The 14,684-nt window shown below is 41.7% G+C and overlaps 1 protein-coding gene across 2 annotated transcripts in view; it reads right to left on the bottom strand.

Moving 5' to 3' along the window:
• PCSK2 (proprotein convertase subtilisin/kexin type 2) overlaps nt 1-14,684 on the bottom strand; it is a 270,236-nt gene that overhangs the window by 58,486 nt on the left and 197,066 nt on the right. For both annotated transcript variants that reach the window (XM_042980934.1, XM_042980935.1), the window contains one exon: nt 13,587-13,663. In XM_042980934.1, the coding sequence (XP_042836868.1) occupies nt 13,587-13,663 (77 nt within the window). The remainder of the gene's footprint in view (nt 1-13,586; nt 13,664-14,684) is intronic.

The following is a 14,684-nucleotide window of genomic DNA, read 5'->3' as shown; positions in this document are numbered from 1 at the left end:
TCATCTATTCCTGACTAACAGAAAAGTGCGGACAGAAAGCGTGACAGTTAATTTTATGTGTCAACGTGGCTGGACCAAGGGGTGCTCAGATATGCGGTCAAACATTATTCTGGGTGTTTCTGTGCGGGTGTTTTAGATAATATTAACATTTTTTTTAAAGTTTATTTATTTTGAGGGGGGGGGAGAGAGAGAGAGAGAAAGTGTGTGTGGGAGGGGCAGAGCGAGAGAGAGAAAAGGAGAAAGAGAAAACCCCAAGCAGGTTCTGCACTGTCAGCACAGAGCCCAACATGGGGTGCAAACTCACAAACCGTGAGATTATGACCTGAGCTGAAATCAGGAGTCAGACACTTAACCGACTGAGCCACCCAGGTGCCTCTGGATAAGATTAACATTTAAATTGGTGGACTTTGAGTAAAGCAGATTGTGCAGCACCTTAATGCAGGTGGGCCTCATCCAATCAGTTGAAGGCCTAAATAGAACAAGAAGAGTGACCTTCCTGAGCAAGAGAGAATTCTCCAGCAGACAGCCTTTGGACTTCATCTGCAACATTGCCTCTTTCTGGGTCTGCAGGAGGCTGCCTTTGGACTTGAACTGGAACATCAGCTCTCCTGGGTCTCCAGCTTGCCAGCCCGTGCTGCAGATTTTGGGTTTGCCAGTCTCCATCATTGCATGCGCCAATTTTCTATAATAAATCTCTCTCTCTCTCTCTCTCTCTCTCTCTCTCTCTCTCTCTCTCCATATCCTTTTGGTTCTGTTTCTCTGGAGGACCCCGACCAATACAAAAAGTAACTGAGTTTTCACTGGTTCTTTAGCTCACTCATCTGTTGGTACCACTGGCCAGGTTTTCTGGTACAACATTATCTGTTACTTTGCAACATGATTTTTGTTGCTGGCAGAAAATGCTAACTGATCACCAAGCTCATTTTCTTTTCTTTCTGGGATCCAGCTAAGCTCCATTTCCAGGTCTCCCTTGCACTGGCATGCAGCCATATGACTGGATTATGCTAACGTGATGGAGGCACACGGATGCATGCTGTGTCGGGGCATAAATACCACCCACGAGTGTCTATCTGTGCTCTTTCCCCTCTTTTAGTTTGACATGGACAAGCATGGTAACTTTGGAAATGTGTGTCACAGATGAAAGAAGCCCACATCCCTGAATCGCTGCTTGGAGGGCAGCTGTTCCTCCAGAAGACGTGCAGGAACTGGTAGGTGAATTATAAATAACTTTTATTGTGTTATTTTTTTGTTTTTATTGTTTTGTATTTATTTGTTATTATTTATTTATTGTATTATTTTATTGTGTTTTATTGTGTTAATCCCCACTAAGATTTGGGGATGTATTTCTTATAGCTGCTGGAATAACCTGAACTTGTAAACTTAAAAAAAATTTATTTTTGAATGTTTATTTTTGAGATGGAGAGACAGAGTGTGAGTGGGAGAGGGGCAGAGAGAGAGGGAGACACAGAATCCGAAGCGGGCTCTGGGCTCTGAGCTGTCACCATAGAGCCCAATGCGGGGCTTGAACCCGTGAACCGTGAGATCATGACCTGAGCCAAAGTTGGACACTTAACTGACTGAGCCACCCGGGCGCCCCTGAACTAGTAAACTTTGATTTTAATCTTATTGAATAGTTCTACCATATTTATATTAGTAGTTGCTGCTTGATCTCTTATCTGGAAGGAGACATTCAAATAGTAAGTAACTGAAAGAAACGAATTTGAAAGATACCGTAAGGACCAAACAGATGACAACAAGGGGGACAGCAAAGATGTTGGATGACAAGCATCAGAATAAGGCCATCCTCGAAGAGCAGAAAAAAGTCTATCTTGTCTGATCTCTTATTCTCTACCCTCCTCTGAGGTTTGTGTGGTGTGTGGGAGGGCCTTTGGGCATTGGCCGATTTAATGGACCTTCTGAGGCTGGTGAGCAGAAGTGATTCTGTTAATGGCATGAGACCTGGATGACATTTTGGTGTTTCTATTTTGGCTCAGTTTATGTTTACTATTATTATTATTATTATTAAAAATTTTTTAATGATTTATTTATTCTTGAGAGAGAGAGAGAGAGAGACCAAGCACTAGTGGGGGAGGGGCAGAGTGAGAGAGGGGCACAGAATCGGAAGCAGGCTCCAGGTTCTGAGCTGTCAGCACAGAGCCCAACGTGGGGCTCAAACTTATGAGCCATGAGATCATGACCTGAGCCGAAGTCGGATGCTTTACCAACTGAGCCACCCAGGTGCCCCATTATTATTATTTTTATTTTAATGTTTATTTATTTGTGAGAGAGAGCATGGGTGGGGGAGTGGCAGAGAGAGAAGGGGATGGAGAATCCACAGCAGGCTAGGTGCTGATAGCAAAGAGCCTGATGCTGGGCTTGAACTCACAAACTGTGAGATCGTGACCTAAGCCAAAGTCAGATGCTTAACTGACTGAGCCACCCATGTCCCCTGTTATTATTATTATTATTATTTAAAAAATACAAACAGGGGACATGGGTGGCTCAGTCAGTAAGCATCTGACTCTTGATGTCTGCTCAGGTCATGATCTCACAGTTTGTGGGATCGAGCCCCACATCAGGCTCTGTGCTGACAGTATGGAACCTGCTTGGGATTCTCTCTCTCCCTCTCTTTCTGCCTCTGCCCCCCTCTCTCTCTTTCTATCAAAATAAATAAACTTAAAAAAATACAAACAAATTCAATGAATAACATAATTGCATATGAATCTCATATGGCTACCACCCAACTCTATCAAAGCCAAATGTTTCCCATACTTCAGATTTTTTTGTGTGAGTATGCTATAGCTTATTAGATCAGCCATCTACTGATAGACATTTGGTTATTTTTATTCTTTAGTCTTGTGCATGCGTGTACAATTAATATTATGCCATATTTGATTAAGCTTTTTTTGCAAATCAGCCTAAAGAAAAATACAGATTCACCCCCCCTCAAATTGCTTAATATATCTGTACAAAAATGCTAGTATCTTAGATAACCACAATGCCATGATCACACATAATGTAACTAACAAAATGGTAGTAGTTTTTCAGAGAGAGCAGGAAGACAAAGCCCTTGCTGTGATGGTAGAATGAAAACTAAGGCAGTGGCAGTGTGCAGAGAAAATAGGAAATTGATTCAAGAGACATTTTGGGAACAGGGGTGTCATTCAGCAAGATTTGGTGATATAATGAGCACTTCTAATGTTGTTCTCTTAAGATACCTTCAGTTTTCCCATGAGGGTAAATTAAATCTCATTCAACCATGTACCTACTTTCATTCTATGATAGACCATATAGTTCTTAATTTTAAATCATATGCCTTGAGGAAAACGAACCCTTGAAGGAACACAAGGGCAGGTAGAATAAAGAACACATACCCCATTTGTCACGGAGACTCTGGTCACAGCACAAAATTAAACGGCAGAGCGAATATGTAGTACGGTTACAGTCTCTGGTCTAATCTCCGTCTTCCTGAGCAAAGCAAAGTGTGGAGTTCTGTGCATGACTAATTAAGGCACTCTGGATATTCTCATGACCAAAGGAGTGTATAATTACAAGGGTGCATTCCATGTATTTTTATATAGGGATAACTATTTAAAAAAAATTTTTTTTAATATTTATTTTTGAGACAGAGAGAGAAAGCATGAACAGGGGAGGGTCAGAGAAAGAGGGAGACACAGAATCTGAAACAGGCTCCAGGCTCTGAGCTGTCAGCACAGAGCCTGACGCGGGGCTTGAACCCACGGACCGCGAGATCATGACCTGAGCCGAAGTCGGACGCTTAACCGACTGAGCCACCCAGGTGCCCCGGGGTAACTATTTTTTCAAGAAATAAACATTTACAGATTCACTCGAAGACCTCCCTGGGCCCATACCTCTCTTTGCTTCCTCGTAAGTGACCACTGTACCCAGGCAATCCTTGGAATCCCTGTGCATGTTTCCATACAATTACTTTATAATCAGATGTACATAAGCATATATGCCACTACTTGCTTGTTTTCCAACTCAGTATACGTGTTTCCTTGTATACAATCTTCTTAAAATTTGCTTTTTGCACTTGAATTTCTGAGGTTCATTCATAGACTCTGGTGCGTTCATTTTTAGTGCTGTGTAGCAGCACTGTGTGTAGTCCATTTATAGACAGGCTGCAATTTACTTGTTCGTCCTCCTAGGGATAGGCATTTGGATTGTTTGCAATTTGCTTGCTCTTACAAATAATTTGAAAGGAAACATTCTTGTGCGTTATTACCCGGTGCACGTTTGTGACTCTTCCTCTAGGATATGTATGTAAAGGTGAAAACAGGTTCTTTGAATATATATGACCTCCTGCAGAGTGGGAGAGTGCCAGCATTTAGTATCATCAAATTTGACCTTTTTTGCTTATCCAAAGGTTGTGAAATGGTATTTCATTGTTTCACTTTGCAATTTCCTCATTTCTAGGAATGTTGAGCATCTTTTCATACACAAGTTAGCTCAGGTGTTCTGTTAATCATCTGCATATAACCTTGGTCCATTTTTTCTATGGAGTTATTTTTTTTCATTGACTTGTAGCTGTTCTTTTTTTAAAAAATATATATACATTTATTTATTTACTTTGAGAGAAAGAGAGAGAGAGAGCAGAGGAGGGGCAGAGAGAGAGGGAGAAAGAGAATCCCAAGCAGGCTCCGCTCTGTCAGCACAGAGCCTGACATGGGACTCGATCCCACGAACTGGGAGATCATGGCCTGAGCCAAAACCAAAAGTCAGACACTTAACCAGCTGAGCTGCCCAGGTGCCCCTGACTCGTAGCTGTTCTTTATTGGATACTAACCCTTTTGTTTCGTAGAACTTGTTGCACATAAGCTCCTGGTCTGTGGCTTGTCTTTTAACTTTGTTTATTGTGATTTTGAACCAAAATGTTTAATTTTAACTTAGCTTTCTCAATATTTTCCTTTTCCTTGTGGCCTAGTGTCTTGTTTAAGGAAGCCACTCCTATTCCAGGGTCATAAGGACATTTTCTTACAGTTTACTTCTAAAAGATTTATATACATTTAGGTCTTCATTTCCCTAGAATTTGTTTACGCTCTGTGCGTGATACCTATTTTCCCATATGAATAACTAGCACCATTTATCGAATATCACTGCATCATCCTTTTTCCATTGTGTTTATTGCCATCTTGGCCATATTAAGATTCTTTTATGTGGTGGTCTGCCTCTGGGTTTTCTATCCTGTTTCTTTGATCTTTTTTTCACTCCGTGTGCTAACGCCGTTCTCTCACGATTATTATGGTTTTGTAATGTTAGATATGTGGCAGGTAGAATTTCCCCACCTTGCTGTCGTGGTTCATCTTCCCCTTTTATTTCTTCTTCATTTTCATTCTCCTCCTCCTCCTCCTCTTTCTTTGTCTTCTTATTGTATTCATTACCCTTTGCTGTACCATATCAATTTTAGGATCAGATTTTCTAGTTTCACAGAAAAATACTATTGAGACTTTAGTTGAAATTGCATTGAATTAACTTCATATCTTTCTATGGTTCCATCCTCCCATCTGTGAACTTAGTAGGCAACGCCATTCATTCAGGACTTCTTCTATGTCTTTTCTAAATTTTATAATTTTCTCCTTAATGTTCTCATGTATCTTTCCTTAGATTTACAATGATTTCATTGGCTATGAGATGTGGCATGGTGTCAGATAAAAGAGAGATAGGCAGAATTCTTATTTCATCCAGCATTAAAGAGAGTGCCATCAAAGTTTCAGCATTAAGAATAATGTTTGTAGGGGCGCCTGGGTGGCTCAGGTGGTTATGCCTCTGACTTCGGCTCAGGTCATGATCTCATGGTTCGTGAGTTCAAGCCCCACATTGGGCTGTCTGCTGTCAGCACAGAGCTTGCTTTGGATCCTCTGTCTCCCTCTCTCTCTGCCCCTCCCCACCTCACACACACGTTCTCTCTCTCTCAAAAATAAATAGCATTGTATGTCAACTCTACTCCCCCAGCCGTCCAGAAGAAGCACGTTTGCTGTAGATTTTTTAATAAACAGTGTTTATCTTCAATTCAATAATTATCTCTTCAACTGCACCAGGCTAGATGTTATCACATTCGTTGAGACTTCCTTCCAAGTGCAATTGGTTCCTTTTTTATATTCATGTTTATTTTTGCTTGTGTTTCCCCATCATTTATTTTTCTTTTTAAATGGATGTTATCCATGCATTTATCCCTCGAAGCAAACATAACATAACTTGCTTTATTGTCTTTTTCAAGTCTTTCCATAAAACTAATTTCACCTGGTATAAATTCATGTCCTGATTTTTAAATTGTGTTTGATGTGTTTTTTTTCCAGATATTTTGGAATGTTAGTTTGTAGGCTTAGTTTGAGTTGAAGGGTATTTTTTCCTTTTCTTCCTCTCTCTTCCTTTGGGCTCTTTCCTCATTATTGTTCCCTTGGTTGCTTTAATGGGCTCCTTAGCTCTATATCCTATATACATCTATATGATGTTTTAGGGCTCTGGATTCACAGAGATACTGGAGATATGGGGAATTCATTCAGCAAGCCAGTGAGAAACTTGGCCAGATTCATGGACATGAGGCTGTCTTTGCCTTCCAGACTCCAGTCTCCCTAGGTCTATACAGATTCTTACATAAACAGAGCTCTATATGGCTAGCTACGGTCTGTTCAGCCATGTCTTTGGAAAAAGAAGCTTTCATGTCACATGAAATGCAGAGATCAGTCATGTTTCCTGGCTCATATCCAAAGGTCTCTACAGGGTAAGACTTTGGAGTAAGCCCAAAGGTTTGGATAGGTAAGCATGTAGAGCTGCTTCTGGGGAAAACCTTGGGTCTGCTTACAATCATCTAGTACTTTCCGGAGAAGTGAAGAGGCATTCCATCTTTCTGATGCTAGATGTTAGGCTCTTCAATTTTCCCCACAGATCAATCTTGTTTCATGCATTTAAGCTATCTCCGGATATAACTCTTCTTTTAATCAGCACTGCAGAAACAGAGACACCAGACTCTCTCCAGAAAGTTTAACCTTGAGCTACTGTTGTCTCATGTCAAAGGCTCAGATGAGAGAATGAAGGGCTAAGAAAGATGGGTGAAGTGTTGGGTCATCCATTAACTCCTTTGGAAGAAACTCCCCTCGTTTTCTATCTAGTTGGGGAATCTTTGACTTAGCTCCTATAGACATCCCTTCACTGCATTTCACAATTAATATTTGCTGCCATTTAGGAAATGCCTACCACGTGTCATGCTCTGAACCAAGTATGTGTCTCTAGTCCCTTATACAAACTTCCATGGTGGAGTTTCAGGCCCAGTTTACAGATAGGGGGAACTGATTCAGGGATCACTTAATCTATGCCAAGCAATTAACATGACACTACATTTGTCCATCATAATCTGCTGTGTTTTTCTCCCATAAGGAAAGAATTATTGCCACCTGAGTACCATAGAATCTACCTATATGGCATGCATAACATTTGTTTCCAAAGTAGAAATAACAATACCAACATACAGATTTCTTCTATGATCTATATAATTCTCTCCATAACCCCCAAATCTGTGTTATGTCTATTTCTTTTAGCTGAGGGGAAAAATTTAAATAATGAAGACTTGCCTAATTCAGGTAAGGGACCAGAAATGTTTTAAAAAAACTTTGTGGGGGTGCCTGGGTGGCTCAGTCGATTAAGCGTTGGACTCTTGATTTTGGCTCAGGTCACGATCTCATGATTTGTGAGATTGAGCCCCATATGGGGCTGTGAGCTGTCAAACATGGAGCCTGCTTGGGATTCTCTCCCTCTCTCTCTGCCCCTTCCCAGCTTGTGCGCAGGTGCGCCCACGCTCTCTCTCAAAAATAAATAAACTTTAAAAAACAAGTATATGGTATTTCTCCGATGGCTCAGTATAGCTCACAAAGTTAAACTGTGTTGGATTTCACTGTGTTCTGATTTGGATAGAGAGACAGTTGATTACAAGCAGCCACATTTGAACTAATATGGGCTTATGAGGTTTTCTCAAAGCTCACATGAGAGAAAAAGTTAGATTAGGTCTTTGAAAGCAGTTTAAATTTTATTATCCAGGAGGTGATTTCAGAATTAGTTCATAAAGACAGACGGGAAAGATGTTCATGCATTTCTAAACCATTAAATGTCACCAGGGTAAAGTATTGGTTTCCATCAACGGGCAAATAACCAACCAGAGATGGCCGTTTTTCTCACATGTTCATTTTTGGCCTGTCACATAGAGTTCTTCAAAATGAAATATGACTTTTAATAAGAAAAAAAGTTAATCACTAGAGATCTTTCTTTTTTTTTTTTAATGTTTCTTTATTTTTGAGACAGAGAGAGACAGAGTGTAATCGGTGGAGAGGCAGAGAGAGAGGAAGACACAGCATCTGAAGCAGGCTCCAGGCTCTGAGCTGTCAGCACAGAGCCCGACGTGGGGCTCGAACTCACAGACTGTGAGATCATGACCTGAGCCGAAGTCGGACGCCTAACTGACTGAGCCACCCAGGCGCCCCCTTTTTTTATTATTTTTTTTATTTATTATTTTTTATTTTAGATCTTTCTTATTTGAAGGTTTAACTAACGCTATCAATCACACGAGCCCACGTGGAGATAAATGTTCCTCAGTATCCATTTATTGTTCTTCCTTCCCTCACCCCCATTTGGGTTGCTTGAGCAATAAATGTCTTCTCTCTCCCTGAATTTATAGTAAACTTTTTGTGGCCAGGAATTGCATCGAATCCCAAATCTCTTACTCTTTAGGGCTTAATAGATAGAGTGTGCTGCACCCTTGTGATGCTCCATAAATATTGCCGATGGCAGGGATGACATTTCAGTGGTGAATGCCTGTCAAAGAAATGCTATGCAAGAGGGATTTTTATGGACAGCAGCACGGTAATGGAATACAGATCTGCAATGCATCACCAAACATTGACCTAAAACCGAGCAAGGCTGGAAAATTATTGACAAAGCGTGGGCTGCAAACCTCGGAAGAAGCGGGAAGCTCTGAAGTGGACGGATGTCAAGGCCACTCAACATCTCGGCGTGGCTGACAAGGTGTGCCGCCCATCTATCAACCAGCCAATCAACATTTACTGAATGCCAGCGAAGAAAAACATGTCATGCTAGATCCTGATACCACATAGGAAGTCGGTTATATCTGTTCTGCATATTAGTGAGGTTCATTAAATGTGCATGATTTTCTACCTTTTTGCAATTTGGATTACTACTACTACTATATTATTGCTTTGCTTGGCCATCTGTATTTTCTTGCTTGCAAGCTAGGAGGAAATTTACTCCCTTTGCAAATTTCTCAACTGTGTTTCAAATATATCTCTAGAGCTCAGATACTGCATGTAATTATTAAATGGTTCACAGTAGAATAAATACACTTGCTCTGCTTGAAAAGGAATAATCCTACAAAGTCAAATTTAGCACCGGGCAAGAAATTCTAATATCCCCATCCTCTAAAAGCAGTTCTGCATATGCATGAAGTTTGTTTTCATAAACGGTCCTTGGCTGGGAGTTTTAAATAGGTTCTTGAAGAAATGCACACTTGAAGGTGCTCACGCCCAGAGGAGAGCACCTGAAGAAACCGGCATGCCTTTGTGGCTGCAGAACTGGCCAGAGACTCATGCTGGCACAGCAGCGAACACAGCTCCAGCCAAAGGCAGGTGCTGGCTCAAGACTCCCGGAGCCTCTGGGCAGCAACATTCCCTGAGTGCGGTGAGAGAAGGGTCCTCATCTATGCCTCGGGCCCAGTTTCTGACCCAATCACAAAATCTTTCCTCCTTTCTCCTAAAGCCTGTGTGATGCACACCTCTTCCATGAAGCCTTCTTAGAATGCTGCCCCCTGTCCCGGGCTGTAACTCCCAGGCCAGGTGTCCAGGTTACCTCCTGAACATGTCTGCACCTCCCGCTTCCCCTCCTTCACCTAAATTGTACCCTCAGCCTGGAATATACCCCTTAACTCTACCAGTTACCTTCCTTCAAATCCTAGAGCAAATGCTACCCGTTCAGGGAAGCCTGTCTCTGCTTCTCTGGCTAGAGATAATTTTGCATTGCTCCATACTGTCCAAGGCATCTTTGTTATGAGGCAGTGCGTGTAATGACCCCGTCACTGGTGTCAAATCCTGTCTCCACCACGTATTAGCTGTATGACCTTGTCCAAGTTACTTGGCCTTTCTATGCCTCCATTTTCAAAATGGGGATAGTCCTGATAAGAGTTATTTCTTTTTTTTTTTTAATTTAATGTTTATTTTTGAGATAGAGAGAGACAGAGTGTGAGTTGGGGAGGGGTAGAGAGCGAGGGAGACATCAGAAGCAGGCTCCAGGCTCTGAGCTGTCAGCACAGACATGCAGCTCGAACCCCATGAACCGTGGGATCATGACCTGAGCCGAAGTCGGGCACTCAACCCACTGTGCCCTGATAATAGCTATTTCAAAGGTTTATTATGAGAATTAACTGAATTAATACATGCAAAGCACTGAAAACAGTGCCTTAAACACAGTAACTGCTTAATAAGCTGCTATTTTAGCCCTAGCTACACTTAGCACTGTGGTGATTTGGGCATCTGTCTCCACTCATAGGACATTTTGCAAGCTCCTCAGAAGTTTGCATATCAAAGCTAATAGTTTCATAAATACCAAACTAAATTATGCCCCATGCTTTTTAAATTTACTTCTTATTATGGAAAAAAAACCCCAGAGATCTACAAAAGTAGGTGGAAATCTCATGTACCCATGATAAGCGTTAGCACTTACTAACCCATGACCATTTTATTTTCTGTATTCCTCCACTCATCTCCTTCCTCCTGTCCCAAGCCCTAAGTTATATGGAAGAAAATCCCAGGCAAATATTTCAACCAGAGGGAATTCTGAATAAACTTATCCTACACGCATGGATAGGATGTTATATTCAACTTCTCCTTGGGCCAAGAAGGAATCATCTCCAGGACCCAAATTTTCAGACCACAGGTCCTGCTAGTGGTGTGGGCTTGGACTTTGACCCACTTTCCTTCCATAAGCATTTACAATAATAATTATGTTTCGAGAGGCCATGATTTGAACTGGTACCATCCAGTCTTTATAATAACAAGATGGTGGATAAGGATCTTTGAATATGACTTGCTTATTGGGAAAAGCCCTATTTATAGGTCAAAGTGGCTCCTGTGTCTTGAGTCAGTGGCTTCCTAATAAGCAAAGATCCTACATGCTTGATTCATTATACTGTGTCGCAGGCAATCGGACACTGGGGAATTTTTACCACTGACAATGAAGAATTGTGTTGCAAGAAGCCCTAATTTGCCCTAGTTAGACGATTTTAGCCAGTTTAAAGTTGAACTTTCAAGAACAAGTTTGCAAATGAAAGTATTTAAAATAGAAGCCAATTCTGTTTGTTTGTTTGTTTGTTTGTTTGTTTAAAGAATATTCTTACAGCATATCACACAGGGAGACTTGCTTGGGGTGATTGTGCTGGGTTCAGAAAATGGGCCGTGGTGGGGCGGGGTGGGGGGGGAGGGGACCATTGTGTTGGTTATATTTTTGTGCCTGCATCAATCCACCAAAGATTAATTTAGTACCTACTAGCTGTAGAGAGAACAAGTGACACATGTATTGCTCCTGCCCTGCTGTCATGTGGACAACTGGTAAGCAGTCATGTTGAAGCCGGGCACCCCCTCTTGGTCCTCCTCACTGCAATGTTCCAAACCACCATTACCCGTTAGGTCTTGCCCTTGGCTTAGTGACATCTGTCTGGGGACTTCACATCTCTGTGTCTGAAAAGTGTTTATTTGCTAAGGGTAAGTTAGGAGGTCGGGTTGTAAGTTGTGGAGGGTATGAGATGCTTCATGTCAGAAGTTCTCAGACCTTTGGGATACACCCTCATCTCCTAAGCAGACCCTTTCGAACACGACGTGATAATTTTAAAGCTGTCATAGAAGAAGCTGATGAAGAGTAAATTGTGCTGTTGAACATAGGTAATGATCTTTTTTAAAATGTTGCAAATGTGACTGGTTTTTCTCCTTTCTTCTTTTCTGCATTTTTTGTAATTGCCAAACCCCCAACTCATGTGCCCTTTTGTGTCCCCCAGTCACACTCGGGTCAACTTGCTGACTGTAGGGACAGAGTATAAGTCACCTGGTCCACTGGGGACCCATATCTGGCCACTGTCTGGCCATCATGCTTTGTGTCTTTTATCATAAAAATGTTGCTTATAAAAGAATGGTACAGTTTGGATTTAAAAACCTGTCTGAAGCTTGGGTTCAAGTGTTGGCTCTGACACATCCTAGTCTGACCAGGGAAGAGACACACAACCTCTCTGAGCCTGTTTCCTTCTCACCGAACAGAGAACGGAAACATTTATTTTGCCTACACGCGTTTGCCATGGAAGTGAAAGAAATGAGTAGAGTGATGTACACATATTGTTACACCATTAATTGAAGTTCATATGTTCTTATGAACTTTATCCAAGAACATCAATAATAGGGAAGCACTAGGTTTAAAACCTAGCTGATTTTGAGTAAGCAAGCCACGCGACTTTATTTCTCAATATCTCTCATATGCAATCAACCGTAAAGGCAAGAATTTTACTTGGAGAAAAAAGAGACTGCATGTTTACATGTTTAGTAGCAAAATAGGCGGAAGAAAAGTCACACCTTTGGATGGACCATTGGGTACGTTAACGTGGTAGGACGCCAAGCAATGCTTCGAACCTATGGGTTGATGACACTGCATTGTGTATTTGGAAATGGCTAAGAGAATAGATCTTAAATGACCTCATCAACAAGAAAAAATATTTCTTTGGTACTATGCATGGTGTCAGATGCTAACCAGACTTAATGCAGTGATCATCTTGTGACATATGCAAATATCAAATCGCTATGTTGTATACCTGAAATTGGTATAATGTCATATGTCGATTATGCCTCAATTAAAAAAATACTTCAAACCTTTGCCAATTATGCTTACTGCTCCATTGCAAGGAACTACACAAGCCCTTATAAGGTTACAGCAGAAGCATTTTTCCAAAACACATAGAAACAGAGCAGAGGGCCAAAACAGTTGTCTTCAACAGATCAAGTGGAACGAGCATGTTTTTTATCATCTTATGGTGGGTTGAAAAGGATTTATTATTATTTCTATTTTCTTTTGTCTTTTTAAAAATGTTTATTTATTTTTAAGAGAGAGACAAAGAGAGACTGAGGGGCAGAGAGAGAGGGAGACATAGAATCCAAAGCAGGCTCCAGGCTCAGAGCTGTCAGCACAGAGCCCAGTGCGGGGCTTAAACTCACAAACCATGAGACCATGACCTGAGGTGAAGTCAGATGCTTAACTGATTGAGTCACCCAGGCGCCCCATCTTCTATCTTTAGTAAAGTGGCAAATAACTCCCAACTCATCCAAACAAAATAGTCCAAGACCATTCTAGAGGAACATTGCCATATTAACAAAATCCAAGAATTTAGAGAATGTAGCTATGACGGAGAAAAATCACAGTATAATTTAGGGAAGCACTAAGATTATTTTCCTGGGAATAGCCAAGTTTTCAAAACAGAGTCAAACAAAACCCCCAGATCTAAAGTCAAAGGTGGCCCCCGAGGCCCAGTATACCTGTTGAACCAGTCGTCTGTGTATCGAGGGTAGGGGTAGGGGTCATTGCCGCTGAAGTCATAGCTCGCTTCGGCGTTCTGAAAAACACAAGGCGTCTCATTAGGTCAGTCAAGCCAGGTGGACAGGCCAGAGAGGATGCTTCAAGACATGACTGTCTGATGCTTACAGGACCTCTGTGGAGTGCTGTGTTAATGTTCCTCCCTGGGCCAGCCCTTGCAAAGGGGTGACAGAGCTGGTGTGTCCTTGGATCTCTCTGTCCCTCCCTTTATCCTCTTCCCAGACTTCCTCATTCCATTCTGCTTCAGGCCCTCAATGAACTAGCAAATTTGAGTCCTGTGCTCTCCAGGACTGTCTCCATTTTAAGTTGAGTTACCATCTGTGGGTGAATGGGCTTCACCTAGAATCCAGGACTTATGTTATGCTTCCTTGGCTTGATGGTCAGAATGCTCTCGGTCTTATGTCACAAGTGAGGCAATCTCTGGAGTTTTCTTGCTTTGTGCAGAAGGCTCCCTGCTTCAGACTGACCTAGGCTTGTGTCCTTTATATTTATGGGTGTTAAACCTCTGCCCAAGCCCCTAACATCAGCACAATATCAACCTCATTGAGTCACTCAACAAAGGTCAGAGTCTAATATATGCCAGTGATTATGCCAGATATGGGAACGCCCTTGTATAACTTACAGCCTAGCTGGGGGCACAGACATCAATCAAATGACCAAACAAATAAATATACAATTATGAACGGGGAGTACTCTACACCCTACAGTATTTGGTTAGAAGTTTAAATTCTATGCATCTAACACCTCCATTTTTCCCCTTGGGAGTCCCCCCCCCAAAAAAAAAATCAATTACATATCCACTTAAATAGTTTTCCATTTAGGCCTTTAGTTGGCCGACCTTTTATTTTGGCCCATGATGGGAAATGATCTACCATCTTTTGGAGACTAATTCATCCTTCCCACTGCTTTCTCTGCTTGCCTGGAATGCTCAGAACGAGAATCCCATTTTCTCTGTTCTGTTTTTGAGTTTTGCAGTAGAGACCCAGAGGGCTTCCTGGTCCACAGTATACATTTGGCTAGAAAGCACTGGATTAGGCATA

Source organism: Panthera tigris, chromosome A3, assembly GCF_018350195.1.
Source record: "Panthera tigris isolate Pti1 chromosome A3, P.tigris_Pti1_mat1.1, whole genome shotgun sequence".
Taxonomy (NCBI): Eukaryota; Metazoa; Chordata; class Mammalia; order Carnivora; family Felidae; genus Panthera; species Panthera tigris.
This window is presented reverse-complemented; position numbering and strand designations above follow the sequence as displayed.